Here is a 21,022-nt window from a genome sequence, read left to right on the forward strand (position 1 = left end):
AACACCTGGACAGATTTCGCAAAGAACCTGCTTTTCCCATAACAAGCTGAGAAAACGAGGGCCAATAAAAGGTAGACCAGGCTTGGTAATTGGAATCAAAAAGAAAAAGTAAAAAGCAGACCAACCTCACAATCTGACCTGCTTCTATGCAATCGAACCCTTCATTACTTGAACTAAGTTTCTACTCGCCCCGTCCCCCACTGACACACACCCACCCCAAGACACACACGCCTGCAGGCACACACACACACGCCCACAATATCCTGTCACAAAGAAGCAGGGCTCCCCCAGGCCACAGGCTGTCCCGACATGGCCACACAGTGAACACAGGACAGTTTCAAAACGGCAGATGGGACTCACTGTCTCTCAAGTACCCTTCTAGTGACTAGAAGAACCATTTGGGCTCTGATGCTACCAAGCTGTGAGGGGCCCAGGGGAGGCCAATCTAGAATGAGTTCAGAACTAACGCGTGCAGAGGTAGGAAGAGCAACACACCGGGAGGAAAAGGGAGAGGACGCCCTCGGCCCAAGTTCATGGACAGAGGAAGCCTGCTCTCAAAGTACCAAAAGGTTTGAAAGGAGGAAAGAGGAAATAATGTTTAATGATGGCGGTGTTCTTCCTGGCATTGTGGGGAGCCCGCGAGAGCCCCTGACCCCCCAGACCCACTTTAAAACAGTGGGTCCGTCTGCCCCGGAGCCGGGCCGGGGTGCCCACAGGCTCCCTCTGAGTCCTTCTGATTAAGCGGTGTCTGCTCAGAGGAAAAGGAGCCTAGCGGGCAGTCACTGAATCCTCGGACCGCGTCGACCACCGGCAGGGATGAGGTGAGGGCCGGATGCAGGGCGGGGGACAGGTTGGCAGCTTCTGCTCTGCGGAGGAAGGTGGGTCACCTCTGACAGGTGGTGGGGAGTTCATCCACTAAGGGATGGTGTGGAGGTGCTTGGAAACATTTTTTGCATCAACATTTGAGACAAAGTCAACCTCTTAATTGGTATATAAACTACTTTTCTTTGAAGAGAGAGCCCTTGTGCTCTGGTTGGATTTTGTGCACACTGTATACAAAACCTATGGCTATTGAGCTAGAGTTAAAACTATCTGTCGAGATCGTTTCGGGGTCAGTGACTACGTTTGCCACCTGGAGAGCTACGTGCTACCTAGAGGGCCAGAGGAGTCCGCACAACGCGGCTGCTGGGCGGGCGGGCAGCGGCCCGAGGCGGTGGGCCGTCCCCTCTGCGCACTGTGTGCTACCTGGAGACCATGGAGCTGGAGTGAGACTGGCTGGACGAGGTGGTGGCAGCGCTGAGCTGGGAGAACCCGCTGTGGCTGGACTCCAGGCTGGTCATGGAGCCTCTGCAAGAAGCACGGGGAGGGGGGGGTGTGAGGACCCCACTGCGGCCGCCCACCACCTTCCTGGCTGATCCCAGCCCGCTCCCCGCAGCGTCCCCCAGAGCCGGGCCGGCCGTGCGGGGCCCAGGGGGACACAGCCCCCCACCACCCTCCCACACTGATAACGCCGTGAACTGCCAGCGACAGGTGGCCCGGAGGCTGCCCCGGCCTGGACCCCGGCCTCACGCACCGGAAGTCCTCGGACCCGATCACTTCAGTGTAGTACATCACTTTGCACTTGTGGGAAGAGACCTGCAGGGAGGCCAGCATGTCGTCCATGCGGGGCAGGCTGGTGGCAGCACAGGCCGGCATGCTGTGGAACTTCCACTGCAGGATGTAGAAGCCCGGCCACCGTGTCACGTGGGAGCCCTGGAACGAGTCAGGCGGCACCAGCTGAGGACCTGCTTCCCATGCCCTCCCACAACGGGTCTGACAAACGCCAGGAGACCGGGTCCACTCGGATCCAACACTGATTACTGACCATCTCGAAGCACTGGCTACCCTGATTCATAATCGGGGTCCATCCCACGCTGCCTCCCGGGTGTCGGCCCTGCAGCCAGGCCTCTGCCAGGCACTGGGGAGGCCACAGGAGGGACCCTCAGAGGCTGTCCACCCCCAGGACTCCACCTCGGGAGGAGGATGCAGGCGCCCACAGGGTGGGAGCGCCCGGGGGTCCTCTGCTCACCCTTGAGGGCCTGGGGTCAAAAAAGGCCACTTGGACCAGACGATGCTCTCTCTGATGTGCTTCCAATGACCTTACCGGTGTATTCTGGGTTAAAAGGACATCAATCTAAAGTAGAATGCCAATCTGTGAAAACTACTTTCTCCCTTTATTCTGGAACTAAAGACTGTGATACAGATTAAAATGTTCATTATTTAGAAAACTGAATAAAATACTCTCTTTTACTCTGCTTCTAAGACCACCAAAACACTGACAGGCTTATCCCTGAAAACCGTAAAGACAGCAAAATTATGCATCTATTATGAAGGCCAGAAGCACCTGAGAGCGACCATTCTGAGCTCAGGCGCTCTGAATAACTAGCCAAAATTTTAAACGAGCTGACAGAGCATTTAAAATAAATTAGGATGCTTAGTAATGAGACTTAATAGTTCCCTAATTACTTGTTTCTCTCCCTTCTATTCGGGGTGATTTCCCTTGAAGAGAAGAATGCCGCCAGGTCAAAGGCCGTCTTAGCGGAAGCCTTCTCAATCCCAGCTTTGTACATGCACCGAATGCCTTTTCCTTTCTTCCATGTCGCTTCTGTGAAAATACTTCCAGAAATAATTCATGACTTTAGATATAAGTAATGGATTCTGCTGAGCTCCAGGTCCTTCTGGGATTCGCTCGGCTTCCTGAGCGACTCTAACCGTAACCAAGAGGACACACGGAGCTGCCTGTCTACAGACGCAGGGCAGGGCCGAAGCAAGACTCCTTCTCGGACGGAAGAGCCGCGCTGCGGGGACTCCCAGGAGACCTTACCTGCACGCTTTCCCCTTCTTTGCAGATCAGAGGCGACTCCACCATGCTGTAGTCCCGGCCCAGCTGCCAGATTCTGTCTATCAGCTGCACGTTGTTCCCTCCTGGGGAGGTGATGCTGTGCGCCCCCAGGGAGTCCTTTTTGGGTGGCTGCGGCGACCTCTTGGAGTGATAGATGTTAAAGACGATGTCCCCTTTGCACACATCAAAATCCCAAGTGATCACCGAAGAGGCATCCACAATCTGAATGAGAATCTGGAAAAAGAGGTTGCATCGACCCACCAAAATAAGCGCGGGCCTCTGAGGCGACGCCGCGGCAGCAGGTCCCCCGGCAGCTTTCCCCCGGCCAGGGGGGCGCGCGTGGCCAGCCCTCCGCGCTCAGACTCCTCACCCCACCTTCCAGGCCTCTGCCCGCTCTTTTCGTTCTTTCACCCAACTGCCGCTGCTACACGTCAGGGCCAAGCTCAGTGCCCTGTCATCTACACCTATGGTCCGAGCTTCCCCTCAATTCCCTGAGTGCTTTAAAACACCCAGTGCTGGCTGTAAAAAGTGTCTTAATACAAAACAGAAATAACGCTAGACACCACAGAAGTGGTTCCGTGGGTTGCTCTGGGCTGAAGGGCACAGGGAAGGTCACAGAAGAGCCCAGGAGGGACGAGAAGGAAGCATCCAAGCGGGGAGCGGGGGTGGACATGAGAGCGCAGGCTGAGTGGCCTCTGGCCGTGGCAGCTGGGCTGGGTGGGAAGAGGGCGCCACGTGGCCCGGGGGTGGGGAAGGGCCCCGGGTGTCGAGTGCCAACCTAAAAGCTGAATTTCATGCGGCGCCCATACAGCTTCCCCACAGGGAATGATCAAAGTTATAGTTTCAAAAGATTACTGCGGGAGGGATGTGAGAATTAAAACCAGCTGTAAAAAGTTATGTATTCACTAAAAAATTCCAGCAGAAGCCAGGCCCCGCGCCCCACCCTGCCCTGGAAGCCTGCCCGCTGAGCCTTCCGGGAGGCGTGTTAGCGCTTTGCTTCTCGTCAAGCAGCCCTTTTGGTCCCACCACGGCCACTTCTCACCGCTGACAGACCCACACAGTATTTCCCTAAAGAGCGGATTCCATAAGCACAAGAGCTGCACCTAAGCACAGCGGTGGCACCAAAGACAACCAAGTGGCTCTGAGGGCAGAGCTCCCTTGGACGTCAGCCCCTCTGTGGACCGGCACTCTCGCTCCTGCATTCACAGCGGGGACGAGGAATTCAGTCCTCAGTTCATGAGACCGCCGTCCTCGATTTGTGCTTTACTGAACCCCCAAAGCAGAACTGCGGTTTTCAGTTTTGATGTAGAAACACTTGCACAGATACCCTGTGACTCACAAGAACACATCACACCACTGAGTTCTCTACCCTGGATGAGAGCAACCACAACCTAAGGAAAGAACTTGGCCTCCGCGCGCCTGCCGGCCTCCAAATAAAAAACTAATACAAATAATCCTCAAGACACAGTCGACTTCCCCCTACAGAGGCTGTGAATAAGGTACATCGAGCCTGTCTTTTTTGCTCGCCCAAACCACAGCCCCACGTCCACTTGCCCCACGAGGCACGGGTGGGCCGTGCGGGACACACTCCGGCCAGGAGGATGGAGGCAGCAGTGTGGCGTCAGCTCCCGGCCGCCACTGTCCACCCGGCCAGCAGCCCAGCCCGCTGAGCGGCCTCTCTGTGCCAGGTGCCACCCCTCCCTCGATCCTGAGCCACAAACCTCAGCCCGAAGTCCAGGAAGGGCCAGTGAGTGCTGAGTCCCTCATGACGCCACAGCACACACGCGTGTGAAAACACAGGCACACTCTTGCTTCTGCACCACCACGTGACAGCAAGGAGAGAAAACACATGTGCTAGATTCTCCTCACTCCATCAGATTTATAAAAACGGGCAAATTCCTTAAAGGTAATAAATAACCAAATCCAGTCAAGAAAAAACAGAAGATGCGACTGGTCCTGATCACTGAGTACATTAAACTGAAGAGTTACACATCTTCCCAAGGGGAGACCTGCTACGTGCCCCTGTGTGTCCAGGCTCTCGGGTGAACTGGACCGCGAGCTGCCTACCCTCCTTCCGGGCGCCCTGACCAAGGGCAGCCACCTTCCCCTCTGAGAGAGCCCTGCCCTCCTGTGTCGACATCTACCTAAACTGCAGATCAGTGTCAACACAAACCTAAAGACCAAGACCAGAGAAAAGCATCTGATTCTCCTAAACTACACCCCACTGGGGAGACCCACAGAAGAACCACGGTGGGAAGGGGGGGCCCAGCCCCTGTGGCTTCATGCCGGCACCTACCTCGTGCGGGGCCCCTTTGAAAACGCTCGCGGACTGGTAGATGGTTTCGGTCCAGAGCTTGAGGTCTTCGTTCTCCAGCTCCTCCGCGGTCCTGTACAGGGACTTGGGCACCAGGCCCCCCTCCGGCACTTCACACTGGAAATGTAAATGCAGTCGTGCGAGCTGAGCCAACACAGGCCACTCCTCTGAGAACCAAACGCCGGCAGCGCCATGTCCTGACACACGCGACTCCTCGGAGCCGCTTAGGAAATGGACAACACCTGCCACGTCGCAAAACACTCTACACTACTTAGCAAAATAATTGTGAAAAACCACTTAAATACGTGTGCCTCGCTTTAAATAAAAGAGAACAAGTTGAAGCTGATTTGCCACAGAATTCACACTAGTGCGTATGAGGGACTGGATCCAACTACTGAAGCTGGTTTATATAAGAATAGTTAAGTACGTATATTGCGCCACAGAAGAAAACATTATGTTAAGAGTTTTATTCTCCGCAGCTACAGACACTATTCTTATTATATACAATTACAGTCAAGATATATAATCTATAAGAAAGCTTTGTGTCTAAGTCAGATCAAATGATCAGTCCATGACACCAGCCAAAATATAATAAAGAGCAGCAACTTTCGAATTTGCTTGAAACAGGCTGAATTAGAATTTGCACATTTCATAAATTTCCTAACTGACCTAGATATAAAGACTTAACACTCGAGCTCGTAAAATCCAAGCACTGCCTACATTATCAGCCCTGGGAGGTGGGCACACAGGAAAGAAACACAGCCGTCTACAGCGGGCAGTGCAGCAGGACGCAAACACGCCACAGCACCGAGGGCACGTTAGATGGCAGCAGGCAGAATCGAGCACTGTCTCTTCAACACCAGCCCGACAGCGGCACGGAAGAGCAGAGAGGGAGCCTTAACGGCCGGCGTGGGGAGATCTCTGCTGACTACGGGACTCTTAGCATCCTCAACACCTCATGGGGGAGTCAGGTCTGCTTCTGCTGCAGCCCAGTTGCTTTCGTCGTAACTGGAAGGGGCAACCTCGCCGGGTCCTGCTCTGATATAATCGAAGTCTGTGGGTTTCTACAGATCTGACCTCGTGCTTTAATCTCACGGGCGGCTGGGTGAGTGAAGGTCCTCTACCTCACTTGCTCCTTTGTGCTGCACTGCGATTCCTTGGAGCAGGACTGAAGGCCTGAGAGCTGATTCAAGTGCCAGTTAAATTCCTTGAACAATCCAGAGAGATTCTCCCGAGCGCCCAATCATTAGCTAAATACATGAGTCAGCCAGGGGGGCCACGTCTCAACATCTCAACGGCTAACCTTATTTACTATGAAGGAGGATGGAAGTCCCTTCTCTGAGAAGAACCACTACTCCCTGCTGGCGCCCGTCACCTGTCACGTCAGCAAGATGCGTGGACCACATTTCTGTTTCCTTCACCACCCCCGTCAGGCCGTTGTGCCCCCGAGGCTGTACGGTCCTCAAGGAACTAAACTTCTCTGACTCCCTCGCCACAGTACAGGGTAAAGAAGTGAGCCACCTGATAACCTAGCAACTCAATGTATTTAAAGCCCCACATCACATACAAGAGAACTAGTTCCCTTAACTATTCCTTTTAAAATGTTATCCTGATTTATTGTCAAGGGGGAAATCTTTTTGAGAATCAATTTGATCTTTTTTTTTTTTTTTTTTTGCAGTACGCAGGCCTCTCACTGTTGTGGCCTCTCCCATTGCGGAGCACAGGCTCCGGACACGCAGGCCCAGTGGCCATGGCTCACGGGCCCAGCCACTCCGCGGCATGTGGGATCTTCCCGGACCGGGGCACGAACCTGTGTCCCCTGCATCGGCAGGCGGACTTCCAACCACTGTGCCACCAGGGAAGCCCCTGATTTTTTAATGTTTTAAAAAAATGCACAGCTCCTCTAAAACAATTAAAGAATCTGATTCACACAAAGCTGAGTGAATAAAGCAAGCTGCAATTACACTGATTGTAAAACAAATTCTCATTAGTATTTAACAATGAAGAATGTGTGTTATCAAAAATTACCTAAATGGTTCTGTTTAGTTTAACCCAGTATCAGAGAGATGTCAGCCAAAACAAAAACTGAAAGACAATCAAATAATCCAAACTAAAAGTTCTGAAAATCCTTTGTGCAAACCAACATCCACCTCTGCTACCCTCGTAAGCAGCCAAATGTGCAGATGCTTTCCTAGATACATACCATGCACTCTCCACTCAGGAAATCTGGAATAATCTCTTTATCGATGTAATCCAGCAGGCCTCCAGGACCCTGGTAGTCATTTCCTGCATAAATAAGGAATTTCCTTCTGGTGTTGTCATCAATGAATGGACTAACCTATAAATAATTAGAAAAAACCATGTAGTCATATTTGCTTTGCTGTCTGTATTTCAAAGATTAAAATTACACGGTGATATTACGGGGGGGCGGATTCAAGTTTGATACGCTTTTTCTGTAAAGCCCAAGTGCATGACATTAGGACCCTCGGGAATTCTTTCTTTCCTTAGATAATCTGAAAAACTTTGATGTCTCTGCTTATTTTGCTTTATGACTTCGAGTCACAGATGCATACACATACATGAACGCATGTGTGGGCACCTTCCAAGTGGCTACCAGTTATGCAGAACAACACAGAAACCCACCAGAGTCCAGAGGACAGGAAACACCCTGGGGGCACGCAGGATCAGAAGGCGGCCCAGCGTCTCGGGGTAGTTGGCCTCCACCACCTCGATGATGCGCAGCAGGGCCTTCACGCCCGGCCTCCAAAGGTGGCGCATGTTCAGCCCTTCCAGGTCCACCAGGCAGGTCCACGAACTGCAGGTGAGATGAACTCCGTTCAGTACACGGCACACTCGGCAAACCGCGGCCCAGAGCGACTTGCTTTTCTTTTCAACGTTATATACGGTCATTTGTATCCATTTCCAAAGATACACCAGGTTTTAAAAATCACAGTGTAATGAACTCTATTTATATCTGCTTGTATCAAGACACGGGATGGGTGTGGTAGGACTAATCCCTGAAACCTCAAAGCCGCCAAGAGCTAAGGGACCGTGACTCAAAGCTTCAGTCTGACGCACTCAGCAATCCAGCGAAGGAGGCCATGTGCTGCCCTTGACCTGCTGAGCCCCCTCTACTGACCCAGTGGGGTGTGTGTGTGGCATTTAAATACGTGGTGTGACTGAACGATAACCTAGTCTTTGACAAATGTTATTGAGTCAAGCGCTGTGGCAGGAGCTGAGGATACAGCAGTGAGCAAAGGCCCTCAAAGTCCCTGCCCTCCTGGAACTTATGTGCTAGTTAACCATCTATTCCCTTCTCTATGCCAACCTCTGAACCACTGCACATTTTCAAAAGAGTTTACCATAACTAGAAGTTTGGTTTAATAGCACAGACCAATTTTTTTCTGTCCCACCTCCCCACCACCAAAAAATAAAGGAGCAAAAACCAACCACCTGTGTGTGACTCTGGGCTCCCAAGGACCATGCAGACCTCAGATACGCCAATCCACTCAGACCGAGGGGATGGCAATGCCTGGGGGCAGAAACACCAAACTCTAGCAACGGTCCCTCACAACTGACTATATTACATGCTCTATATGTTTCTCTCTTATCTGCCTCCTAGAGCATTATGGTAAACAGTAAACTATTTCCACTTGGTCCTATAAAATCAAACCAGATTTTGGTTCTAAAAATCAACTAGAAATACTTAACTCATATTCTCAATAAGCTAGCAGGACAAACAGCACCACACAGCTACCTGATAGGCCGGCCGAAGACTTTTGTATTTTCTTCACACCGTCTTAGCCCTTCTTCATTTATGGAGAGAACCTACGTAAAAAAGGGCCATAAAGATTCCATGATCAGTCTAAGAAGCTACCACGATGGCATCAAAGCTATGCAACTGACAATAACACGGCGTGTTTTAGGTAGGTGTGTAAACCCAGTCATGTATTTAAATCTTGACACATTCATACACACAAAACACAGCACGGACGAAGAACATCTCTTTCAAAGAGAACGAGCGCTGTCCTGTGTGGCAAAGGGGACAGCTCCCCAGTGAGATGACAGGAGTCTCCAGATGGGCGGGGAGGGCACGAACTGCTGACCTATCTCCAGAGCAGACACATCTGGAAGTGTCGGACATTAAGTGTCCGTCAAGTGGGGACACTGTGATGCTACACATACCAGCCAAGAGAAAAGGCAGTGTGAGAACTGACTTGAAGTCCAGCTGAAGGGAACCCTTCAATCTGGAGTAACAAGCCCTTCCCCAACAGATGTAGTCCACCCGTATCTTTGTGCGCACACGTGTGTACGTGTGGATGCGTACGTACGCCCACGTCAGCACACGCACAGTGGCGGGCGCTAACAGAATATGCAACAAAATGCCAACAGTGGATATTTTGGGTAATGGATTATAGATATGCCTTTTAAAGTTTTTGCTTGTTCGTTTCTAATTTAAGGACAATATTCTTCTCTTTATAGCTGCCCACGTGGTGGAAGCTGCCCTGGAAGGGGTCAGGGAGACAGGGAAGGAGACAGGGAAGTAGCCCTGATGAAAGATGCTAAGAGCCTGGATCACGGACGTGCCAGTGGAGAGAGTGCTATTAAGAGGTCCGATCTGAGGGGCATCTTAAAAAGAGAGCGAGGGTGGGAGGGGGGTGCCCAAGTCAGTGGGAAAGGAAAAGGCGACTCAGGACCAGCTCCCCGTACCCTCTCAAGGGGCTATACTGATTTTTCTGTTCATGCTGCCCCACCGTGAAAAACACTTTTATAATTTTTGTGCTCTCTTTTGAAGTTTTTGAAATATATTAATAGATCTTCCTTTCTAATTATGAAAGTAAAACATGCTGTTGCAACAGGACAGCTGTCCTCGCCCACCCCTGCGGGCAGAGAAAGAAAGTGAAGCCACAGTGGAGCCTGGTGTCCTCTGCAGGGAGCACTCACGTATCTCAGCAGGGCCTCCTCGCCGAGGGCTCTCACCAAGCCTTTGGTGTCCATCTGCCCCAGCCTGAGCACGTAGAGGGGCCGCCCGTCTGCAGGGGGAAGGACAGGCGTTGTGAGCGCCATTCCTGACATGAAGCTGGGGACACAGCTCTGAGGCCCTGACAGGGAGACGGGCTCACCCAAGTTCCAAAGGAGCTTCAAGTGCTCTCCCACTGAGAAGCAGCGGCGGCCTTCTGTGGTGCCCACAGGGCCCCCGCAACTCTGCCCCACCAAAGCCAGCCGACGGAGCAGCTTATAAGCAGGGCCCCGGAGACGCTCTGCACGGAGCGAGGGGGCCCAGCGGAACTCTGTCCTCCGTCCGGCTCTACCACACACACCGCGGCCATCGCCGGGCTCAGCCGTGACCCCACTCCACCCGCCACCAAGTTGAGTCAGGAAGCACCGGGCTCGCCTTTCGACGGCGCAGGCTGTCCTGCAGGGCGCCGTGTGCAGGGTAATCCAACCAACCCACGCACACCCAATCATTCATTTTAGGGATCACTGTTCTTGGTTTAAGTTTTGTTCACTCTCCAGGTAGAGCTGAAATTCTGATGTGCAAAACCTGGCTACACGTTTTTACAGATATTGCAGGGGTTAAGTCACTGGGAAGTACCTCTCCTAGCACTGTGCTCCTGAGAAATCTCTGCCTTCAAAGTTTTTTAAATAAAGTCAAACTCCACACAACTAAGGAACGCAGTAGAGCAGGCTGCCCGAGGGCAGCGAGAGCGGTGAGGGAGCAGCAGCCTCAGGCCCTTCCTTCCGCTCTACGGGCACCCCCAGGGTGGCGGCGGCGGCGGCGAAACGGGCATCCACGTGCTCAAGCCGGGGGAGGGAGGGGCAGCACACCCACAGGCCCGCCTGTCCCTACGCGTGTCCCGATGCCAAGTTCCCAGCTACCTTTGTCGTGATGGTGCCAGCCTCCCGCGTAGTAGTCCTGAAGGACCTGGGGAGGCTGCCAGGTGTCGAGGATGTAGTCCACCTGGTGCTGCTTTCGCCAGGTCAGAGACTGACACAGGGTCTCTCTGGCTTTGTCTATGTTGAAGTCCCGGGCGCGCAAGAACCGGAGAATATGCTCATCTTTCGGGATCTGTTGAGAGAAAGAGATGTTTCTAAGCAATGTTAAAAGCTGCTAAGGGGAAAAACCAAGTTACCAACGGAATAAGACTCTGAAAGTCTCACTTCTTATCAGCAGCGAGCTGCACTATCGCACTATGTAAAATTAGCCATTACCAGAAACACGTTCCTTAATGCTTTAGAAAATCAGCATGATTAGTCTGAATAATCTTCATGCTATTCCCATTTTAGTTTCAGCAAAGTACAGTGAAGGCATAAGTAATTTCTTAAACACCAGATGCTTCAATTCACTGAGCTAACCTACGAGTTATTATGATCTGTGCACTTTTCTGTGTGTATATTACACGTAAATAAAAACCCAGAACACAAAACACTGTTGTTGGTTTTGGTAGTGGTGCTGGTGTCCTGACACACAGGAACCTTCTCCAGGTTCCGCTCCTGGCAATCGACAAGTTCGACAGGTCGGCTTCCCTAAGTAAAACACAAGGCCAAGGCTGTGTCTGGGTCTCCCATGGACTGGCTGCCCTTGACCCCGGCCACGCACTCACTGCCTCACGCTGCTGGTGCACAGATGGGGGGCGTGTGGTTGGCACCCCCTAACTACCCCACTCCTGGGAAAATAAAGCACTGAGATGGCATCACCTTCTCTCAGAAAGGACCACCGTTACCAGGAAGTGGCTAGGAATGTCGGTTCCAGGACCAAAAGGCCTGGCTTCAAACCCCAGCCCACCACTCACTAGATGTAAGACCCTGGGCAAGTTACTGAACTTCTCTGTGTGCACCACAGGGGTGATAAAAACAGTACCACCTCATAGGGCTGCTGGGAGGATTTAATTAAGATCTTAAAAGAGAGTCTGGTGCACGGTCAGCACGCAACAAATGGCAGCTCTCACCACAGGGGCTGTGTTCTCAGTAACTAATACAAACGGTCCTCCGATGTTGGGCGCTAGTGACCGAGACTGACCGACGTAGAGAGCAGGCCAGCGAGTGAGTGACTTCCCCGACACACAAATCTGCCTCTGCTCCACACTAGTCCCCATCAGCTGGAGGATTACAGAAGTCTAATTCCTTATGAGGCTGCTTACCAAAAACCTCAAAATCAAAGCCCAAACAGTTCTAACCTCTGAATAATCTGTGAACCACTTCCAAACCTTCTGAAAATTAAAATGTATGAATACTTGGAACACAATATTGCTTTGCAAATTGACGTATAATTGTTTTTCAGCAAGCCCATCCTCTGTAACATCTACAAAAGTACAGCTAATTATACACAGCAGGGCATCATAACTTGCCACGAAGGACTCAGGTGCCACACACAGGGATACGGATTCAATGCCTTTTAGACTAGAAGGGACATTCCCAGCTATGACAATCAGGCACATTTGCTCCGAGTCACTATGAACAGGACCAGGGATCCGAGGTTTCACAACAGCACCCCTGCACATGAGTGTGAATTCTCACTTTGCCCTTGTGGGTCTCCTGGAGCCACTGGCGAAGCCGGATCAGGCAGCTCTCCTGCAGTGGAGTCAGGTCACCCAGGTATCTCTTGATGTAGTCTGCGTCTAGTTTGTCTGGAATATAAATTACAGGACATCATTTACAACAAACAACACTGAAGCTCGAAGGCTTCCAAAGTCCTCCTGCTTGGTGACGTTCCTGTGTGGTCCCGGCGTCTGAAAGGTGACTGAACCACAAGGAAGGGGGACTCTAACCAGCCACCCCAGAGACCCCCAATGACAGTCTTTAAGCCCAATCACTGCCAGAGCCACATAGAAACGTGCCGATTCCTTTACACCCCCCCGACTACCACCAGATCTACTCTGTTTGCAAAATATCAACTCTATTCATGACAGAATGACGGCTGTTACAGATATTTAATGATACTTAATTCAAAGTTACATGAGGAGGACGCACATCATATAAAACTATGAAATAAAACAAGTGGATCTAGACCTATTTTGTCTGTTCAAGAACACAAGAAATCTTCCTCATGAGGTAACATAAACTGGAAGAATGAGATTTCAAATTAAGCATAGCAAAGAAAAATTCCCAAAGTGAAAAATAAAACATATTGCCAAACTAACTAAAATACCTGCCACCTGCCACCTGTTGAAAAGTAACCAAGGGCACAGTTGAGCCACAGAGAAGAACGGATGGAAAGATAAATGCCAATAATTCAACAAAACTTATGAGGGCAGAATTTCTTGTATTTTCTTATTTTACAATGGGCACAAGGTTGAGAAATAAAAAAGGGGTGTGTGTGCATGTGTGCGCGCGCACGCACGGGCATAACGCACAAGAAAGGTGGCACGGCATGGTGGAGCTTGCCACTGAGCCTTAGTTAACTCATGTATAAAATGAGGACAATAAGCATTTCCTACCTAAAAGGAACGATTATGAAATGAGTGAACATTCATAAAGTGCTTAGAACAGTGCCTTGAACCTAGTAAGCCTAAAATGTGTTTGGTGATGATATAATTGTGTTAAAAAGATCAGTTCCTACCTTACAATTCCCTGAAGATACCTTCAACTAAAATGAAAAACATTTCCTGGTCTCAATAAAAGAATAACTTGAGGGCTTCCCTGGTGGCGCAGTGGTTGAGAGTCCGCCTGCCAATGCAGGGGACACGGGTTCGTGCCCCGGTCTGGGAAGATCCCACATGCCGCGGAGCGGCTGGGCCCGTGAGCCATGGCCGTTGAGCCTGCGCGTCCAGAGCCTGTGCTCCGCAACGGGAGAGGCCACAGCAGTGAGAGGCCCGCGTAACGCAAAAAAAAAAAAAAAAAAAAAAAAAAAAAAAAGAATAACTTGATATGCCCCTTCCTGCCCATTTTTTATAAACTCATAAAAATAAGAAAAACATTTTTTTCTTAGAAGGAAGTTTCTTCATTCTAAGAGAAAAATAAAATCAACGTGTTATATAAGCCAGAGGAAAGGGGACAGTAACAAGATCAATTTTCTGTTCGTGTAACCTCTAAGCGTCCCGAGAGGCAATGGGTCGAGGTAAGCCTGGAGTCTTGCTCTAAGAGCGAAGCCTCTCTCAGACTCACCGTCAGGGGTCCCAGCCGCGGGCTCGGGCACCCCACTCGGGGTGCTGAGGGGCTCACTGCTCAGCCCTTCCTTTAGCGCAGGGTCTGGGACCACTACAGCCAACGGCGCTGCTGGTTTCTTGCAGGATGAGGACATCTCTGAAGAGGGTGCAAGGGAAGGTGGAGTCCAGCGGGGCACAAACGTGATGCCTTCTTCTTCTAGCTGACGAAGGTAGTACTCAATGATCTCTTTTCCCTTTGAAGCAAAAGCGGTTTTACAGTTAGTATATACTGAGCTTTCAAATTATTCATCCCTCACGGGTTTTTAAAACCGTGATAAAAACTGAGTTACATAAATAGGAAAAAGAAAAGCCAAATGCCTTTGTGGGTTTTTTTTTTTTCATAATCTTACTTCCTCTTCTCTAAAGGTCTAGGACATCATATCTAAGATGGAATTTTTTATATAACTAGTTAAAAGCACTGATTTACCACACTGGTACTCAACATGTGCTTTGTGTCTCAATCCGAATGCTTTCCAGTAGCATTTAAAACAAGCCTTCAGAAAGCACTCCTAATCCCATACTGATACAGACCCCTCCTCCTCCGTCCCCCAGCGACCAGCGTCACCTGCAGCCCCGCCCACCCCTTCCACCCCCGGGAGCCCTGACTAACCCATTCCCAGCCTCCGGAAGAGACTCCCGCCCACCCTCTTCCTTAAAATCCCAAGACAGACTCACTTTTTTAATGTTGCTGGTATACTGTTTCATTGCAATTTTTTCCACTGTACTTTCAAAACCAAAGAAAGATTTAATATCTAAACTTGCAGACTGTTCAAAACAGGTCCAATCTTCATTTTCAGGGTGAACCTGCAGGCAAAAGAGAAAGTATTCCCACTGATTATACTGACAACTGAGAATATCATTTGCTCCTCAGTCAACTGGTACCCAGGAAAAACGCTTATTTTACTAACGATGTTATTATCATGAAAACAGCGGATGGAAAAATTACACAGAGAGGTTCAAATTCATGAAAAGGCTCAAATAATGTTTCTAAAAGAGTCTAAAAGTGACTACTAGAAGGAGAGCTTCATTTTCGTTCTTGGTTCAGTCATTCATTTATTCATTCATTCACCATATTCATCGAGCCATGTTCTCCACCATGAACAAAACCAAGATCCCTGCCTTGTGAAGCTTCCAGTCTAGCAGGGGGAGACTGACAATTGGCCATAAACATACAGGTAAGAAATTATATCATTGTTGCAAGATAAGCACTATGGAAAAAAGGAAAGTTGATGCAGGGTTAAAAGGAATGGAGGCCAGGTTACAGAACTGAATAGGGTGCTCAGGGATGGCTTCCTCGAGAAGGGGAGATCTGAGCGAAGCTGGAAGGAGGTAAGGACAGGAGTCAAGCGGAGCTCTGGGGGCAGAAGGAGCAGAGGTCCTTCGGGAAGCTCGCCTACGCGGCCACAGTCAGCGAGACAGCGGGCAGGCTGTGCCCAAGGCAGGCAGGACAGCAGAGGAGAGATTAGGAGAAAACAGGGCCTCGTAAGCCACTGCAAGGCCTCTGGGCTTTTCCTCTGAGTGAAATGCAGAGACACTGCAGGGGTTTGAGCCCAAAGAAAGCATGACATGATCTGACATACTTTAAATGGATCACTTTGGATTCAGTGTGGAGGATACACTGTAGGATAGTAAGGGTGGAAGCAGAGAGACCTATTAGGTTTTCCCAGTAATCTGGTCAGAGAAGTTCTTGAAACAGGGTGGTGAGCAGTGAAGACGGGGGGGCAGATAAACACACTCGGCTCCAATCTTCGGGGGACACAGTAGCCTGGGTCCCTCAATACACATCTCTAAAGTGTTAGAGTGGCCAGAAAAGACGTGGCATATTAGCATTAAAGAACAAGTCAGGCCACCACTTGGCCACCTAAACTGCGACAATGTGATCCACCCTGCAGTACAGCACACCTGCCGCTCCCGCGCATCAGAAACCAGTGACTTTACGTGATGAAGAACTGCCCTCTCAGACAAAGGCAGCCCTCACGCACTGCTTAAAGCAGTGGCCAAACAACTCTCAGAAGCTCCGCGCCAGCACGCTCTGTGCCTCTGCCTGAGCGCCGGTTACTCACGCTGTAGCAGCAGTACTCGTTGATGATGACACGGTTAGAAAACGTTTCATTACGGGCCTCAATGTGCAAAGTACGTTCCTGAGAATTCAGTGAGTTTTTCTGGATAAAATAAACATAATCGACTCCTGCAATCTTTAAAACAGAAACAGAAAGAAAACGGGTTAATAACAAGAGCAACAGAAGCTATAAGCATAAATTCATTTTGGTTTTGGGGGGACTGCCTTTTAAGGTGTCCTTTTCAGTTACCTTTTTCAACAGTCTAGGGGCATCTATATCCAGTTTGCAGCGCCTTTCTATAACATGAACAGCCCCATCTTCACTCTTGAATTCATTCACAGTGTCACTGTCCACAAACATCGGAATCAAAGGACACGTAGGGAACCTCCTTTCATAGGCCTACGAATAAAATTTTTAAAAAGGAATTGAACAAAGATGCAACCTGACAGTCTGTCATTGATAGTCTCCCTGGAATAAAATCACCTCTTAATACATGGCAACACGTTACATCACAGCTATCTTCATCTTTACACCTTAAGCTTTCATTATTTTAAAAAGAAAAAGACATTCAACGTTAATGGACTGGAAGACTCAATATAGTAAAGACGTCAATTTTCCCCATATGGATACAGAGTTTTAACATAATTCCTATCAAAATCACAGCAAGATTTTCTTCTGTAGCTTATAGACAAGATTTTAAAATTTATATGGAAAGGAGAAAGAATGAAAATAGCCAAAACAATTTTGAAAAAGAAGACCACATTGGGAGGCATCCCTCTCCTCGGTATGAAAGCTTACTACACGGCTACAGGAATGCAGGCTTTGTGCACGGGTGGAGGGAAAGACACACAGGTCAACGGACAGAGCAGAGAGCCACAAGCTGACCCACACAAACATGCCCAACTGACTTTTTTTTTTTAACAAAGCTGCAAAAGCAATTCGATGGAAGAAGGATGGCCTTTTCACACATATTACTGGAGAAATACACACCCACAGGCAAAAAAAAAAGACCTCAACCCCTCGACCTAACCCCACACCTTACATAAAAACTATATCAAATTGAATCGTGAACTTAAACATTTCTTTAACATTCTTGAAATGACAAAATTATAGAAATGGAGAACAGATGAGTGGTTGCCAGGGTTAAAGAAGGGTGGGGGGTGGGAGGGGAGTGGGTGTGACTATAATAGGGCAACAAGACGGGGGGCACTTGGGAGATGTTCTGTCTTGACTGCATCATGTCAATATCCTGGTTGTGATGATGTACAACAGTTTCCCTGGATGTTACCATTTGGGGAAGATGGGTAGAGAGCACATGGAATCTCTCCATAATATTCCTTGGGAATAACATGTTATTAATATACTACGAGTCTACCATTATCTCAAAATGAAAAAAACTTAATTTAGAAAAAAGAAAGAAAAAGACTTGCTGCATAATTCATCCAAACTTTTAGAGAATGTACTTAGGCACCAGATTTAGTTTGCTCTGTAGCAATCTGTGAAGATTACTGAACTAAAGATACTGTTGAATTCACACGAAAACCTAAGCCATCCAAAGGATCACAGGCGCGCAAAAACAGGAAACCATAGGGCACGCGATGACAAGTGTCTGGCTGTAAGAAGAAACGTGAAAAGGGAAGCCCAGGGCTTGCCTCGCAGCTCTGGCCCCCCTATAATAAGGGACGGGACCGTGAGCTGTTGTCGTGTTAGGTTGACAGACGCCACACCCCTCTTATGCGGGAGTGGAAACGGGAGCAAGGGGAATTGAGACACCCCATCTTACACCCCATCTTAAATTAGTGACAACCAAGCACAGATTTAAGGAAGAAATTTACGGTGTGGAAAGATTAATGAAAGTGTGGAAATGGCACAGATTGCTCTGACTGCACTTCTAACAAGGTGCAAGTAGTTTCAGAGCACCATCATACTAAAAAAATTGGCCTTCTTGGAGAAGTTACCTGACGTTCCCCTTCAACAGGCTCGACCATTTGGATGTAAGTATACTCATCACATGAGCGCTCACAGAAGACCCCGTAAAACACCAGAGTGACCTAGCAATTCCTCCACCCAGGATGTTCACGACCATTTCATTCCAAGTAATTCTCAGTTTTCTGGTATCTCATCTTCTCTCTGTAACATTATAAAGTTACCCCAATCTGAAAAATGTATGCTGCCCTCCTGCTGTCTATATATTTATACTGTACCAAGCTAGGCAACATGGGAGGAAGGGGAAGAGGAAGCAGACAGTTCGGGAAACGGTGTCAGGGAAATACACAAGAGTGTCCTAAGAATAAGCAAGTGCTGTAAGGGCTTAAGGAGAAGAAAACACACAGCTTAGAGGAACAGAGGGACAGAGGCTTCGGAAGGCTTCCAGGGAGAGGAGGCATTTACACCGGGCCTCAAAGCATGGAAAGGGCTGTTCATAGTCAGTGATGAGGGGAGAGCATTTCCAGGAAAGTGAACCCAGGAGCGCGACTTCGAGGATACCTCGGGGTGTGAGCACAGAACCACAGCAGGCAGAGGAGGGAAATGGGGGCCTGCAGTGACGCCGTGACAAGGAACATCCCTGCTCAGCACCAGCCACGTAGCCAGGCCCCGAGAGCACAACGGGGGTGGGGGGTGGGGAGACCAGGACCAACAGAAGGCCCCGCCCTCTTCTTCAGGGAAGGAGGGAACGCCACCATGTGACCAGATGGTCAGGAAGGGAGGCAAAACCCACATGGTGACCAATTACATTTGCTTTTTAAATGTTTTTACTTTGGGAGTTGAAAATATATTCTTCATACTTATATACTCCCCACCATTCAAATATATTCTGAATTCCGTGACCGCTACCATGGGATGATAAATCACACGATAATTCTCTTAATGCATATTATAATAAACAACATTTAAGAAGTTTATTCAGCTGCTGAGATTGTAACATAGATAATTTAGGCCTCCATGAGGCCCTAAAATTTGTTAGTATTAAGTACTGCACACACAAACAATTCTAGAAAAAAAATTGCTGACTATCATTTGTTCTACACACTGACACTGTCTAAACTGACTTTTAAATGTTACTACATTAAAAAAAAAAAAAAAACTGGCTTTGTCCATTCCAGCACTATGACATATCAAGAAATTGAGAATACAAGGGCTTCAAACAAAACAATTTCTTTTTAAGTTACATAAAAGGTAGAGTAAGCACTTAGCAAGAAACAACCCAGGCTCGGATCTCTCCTATTTAAGGACCTATTATATATCATTTTCAAAATACCCACATCTTTAAATTCTTGAAATAGAGTGGTCAGCACAAGGCATTACCCACACAAGCGAGCCCTGAATTTAAAACATAGTAAAAAATTTCCATTCCCTGTAAAATTATCCCCCATGTTTGCAGAGACATTCATTTTTACCTCGGTAGGCCCCAACCAAATGGCATCTGAGGCATCCAGGCCAACGAGCCGCTAACCCAGGAATCGGTATGCTCCTCTCCAAAGCTCTGTCGTTGTGGAAAGTGGTTAGTTAGCATCTACCCTCCTCCCTCCACATCCGTCACCCTGCCACCAGATGCAGGGTGACACTCAGCCACAGGGCAGAGGCCAAGTCCTTCTCTTTGATTATCCAGGAGAACAAGGACCTTACTGAATGCCTAGTAAGAAGAGAGTCACTGTTCAATAAACATTTTTTGAAATACGGAATAAAAGCTTCCTAAATAAACCAATGAATCCAGCTTTTTGCTTCTGTGCTCACTTACCCTGGCCTATCTTTCAGAGATATGTGAGGTTAATGAGTCCTGCGTGCAGTTAGCATAGAAAACCCTAACTTTCTAGAGGGTTAAGGAAAAGGAAGACTGCAAGAAGTTGACAAAACTTTCGTCTCTGAAACTGCTTAGGATACCAGTACCCTAGTTCTTCAGCATGAACTACAACCTATAAAGTTTCTGAAGCCTCTGAAAAATAGCAGCATTCTGATTTTATTAAAAACATTAATATATGCTCTAGCTCTATCCATAGGAAGGGCCTAGAAGTGATGACACCTCAGTTGCAATGAGCAAACTTGGCATCCAGATCTTGTTTCCTAAATACCATTCTCTACTAAAAAGGAAGCTGTGCTCCTTGGAGAAATGGCTGATCACAAGTCTGGAGCAAGGAAAGGTCAAGGTTAGTCTGAAGTATTTCTTACCAGAGATCAAGGAAGTGCTCAACGACTGATGGGGAACCAGCCTGAAGGGGTTCCACTTGCCAATCCCGGGATAATTTGAGCACCAGAAAGAAAAAAGGTGGTAAAGCTTTATAAATCATAGAGTGATCCTCAAGAAAAATGGGCAGGGGAGGAAATTTTACAGAAAAAGATCACCTAGTAATTATAGAAGGAATGACAGAATTAGAAAAATCATCATTCTGCAACTATCAATTTATAATAACTGATTCAGGCAAGGATCATCAATGGTTGCTACAGAAAGGTAGTTGTTGGAAGATACCACAGTCTCAAATTATCGTCCTGCCGATCATTAGTGACAAAGGCACAACGGTACCTCTATAAGGGAAAGATCTAGTAGACATCACCTTAACCAAACGATTGAACTTGGGACAATCTGACAACCCAATGGTTGCAATGGAAGCACACACAAACCCAC

At 48.7% G+C, this 21,022-nt stretch overlaps 1 protein-coding gene across 1 annotated transcript in view; it reads right to left on the reverse strand.

Annotated features, from left to right (window-relative positions):
- Nucleotides 1-583: 583 nt before the first annotated feature.
- SEC14L1 (SEC14 like lipid binding 1) overlaps nt 584-21,022 on the reverse strand; it is a 47,946-nt gene continuing 27,507 nt past the window's right edge. The window contains exons 2-15 of the mRNA XM_060080992.1: nt 16,651-16,800; nt 16,405-16,536; nt 15,017-15,145; nt 14,301-14,535; nt 12,714-12,823; nt 11,076-11,265; nt 10,140-10,228; nt 8,953-9,023; nt 7,839-8,010; nt 7,399-7,533; nt 5,178-5,312; nt 2,864-3,115; nt 1,574-1,752; nt 584-1,347 (exon numbers count right to left, since the gene is read on the reverse strand). Of these exons, the coding sequence (XP_059936975.1) occupies nt 1,242-1,347; nt 1,574-1,752; nt 2,864-3,115; nt 5,178-5,312; nt 7,399-7,533; nt 7,839-8,010; nt 8,953-9,023; nt 10,140-10,228; nt 11,076-11,265; nt 12,714-12,823; nt 14,301-14,535; nt 15,017-15,145; nt 16,405-16,536; nt 16,651-16,800 (2,085 nt within the window). The 3' untranslated portion in view covers nt 584-1,241. The remainder of the gene's footprint in view (nt 1,348-1,573; nt 1,753-2,863; nt 3,116-5,177; nt 5,313-7,398; nt 7,534-7,838; nt 8,011-8,952; nt 9,024-10,139; nt 10,229-11,075; nt 11,266-12,713; nt 12,824-14,300; nt 14,536-15,016; nt 15,146-16,404; nt 16,537-16,650; nt 16,801-21,022) is intronic.

Source organism: Mesoplodon densirostris, chromosome 18 (genome assembly GCF_025265405.1).
Source record: "Mesoplodon densirostris isolate mMesDen1 chromosome 18, mMesDen1 primary haplotype, whole genome shotgun sequence".
In the NCBI taxonomy this organism is placed as follows: domain Eukaryota; kingdom Metazoa; phylum Chordata; class Mammalia; order Artiodactyla; family Ziphiidae; genus Mesoplodon; species Mesoplodon densirostris.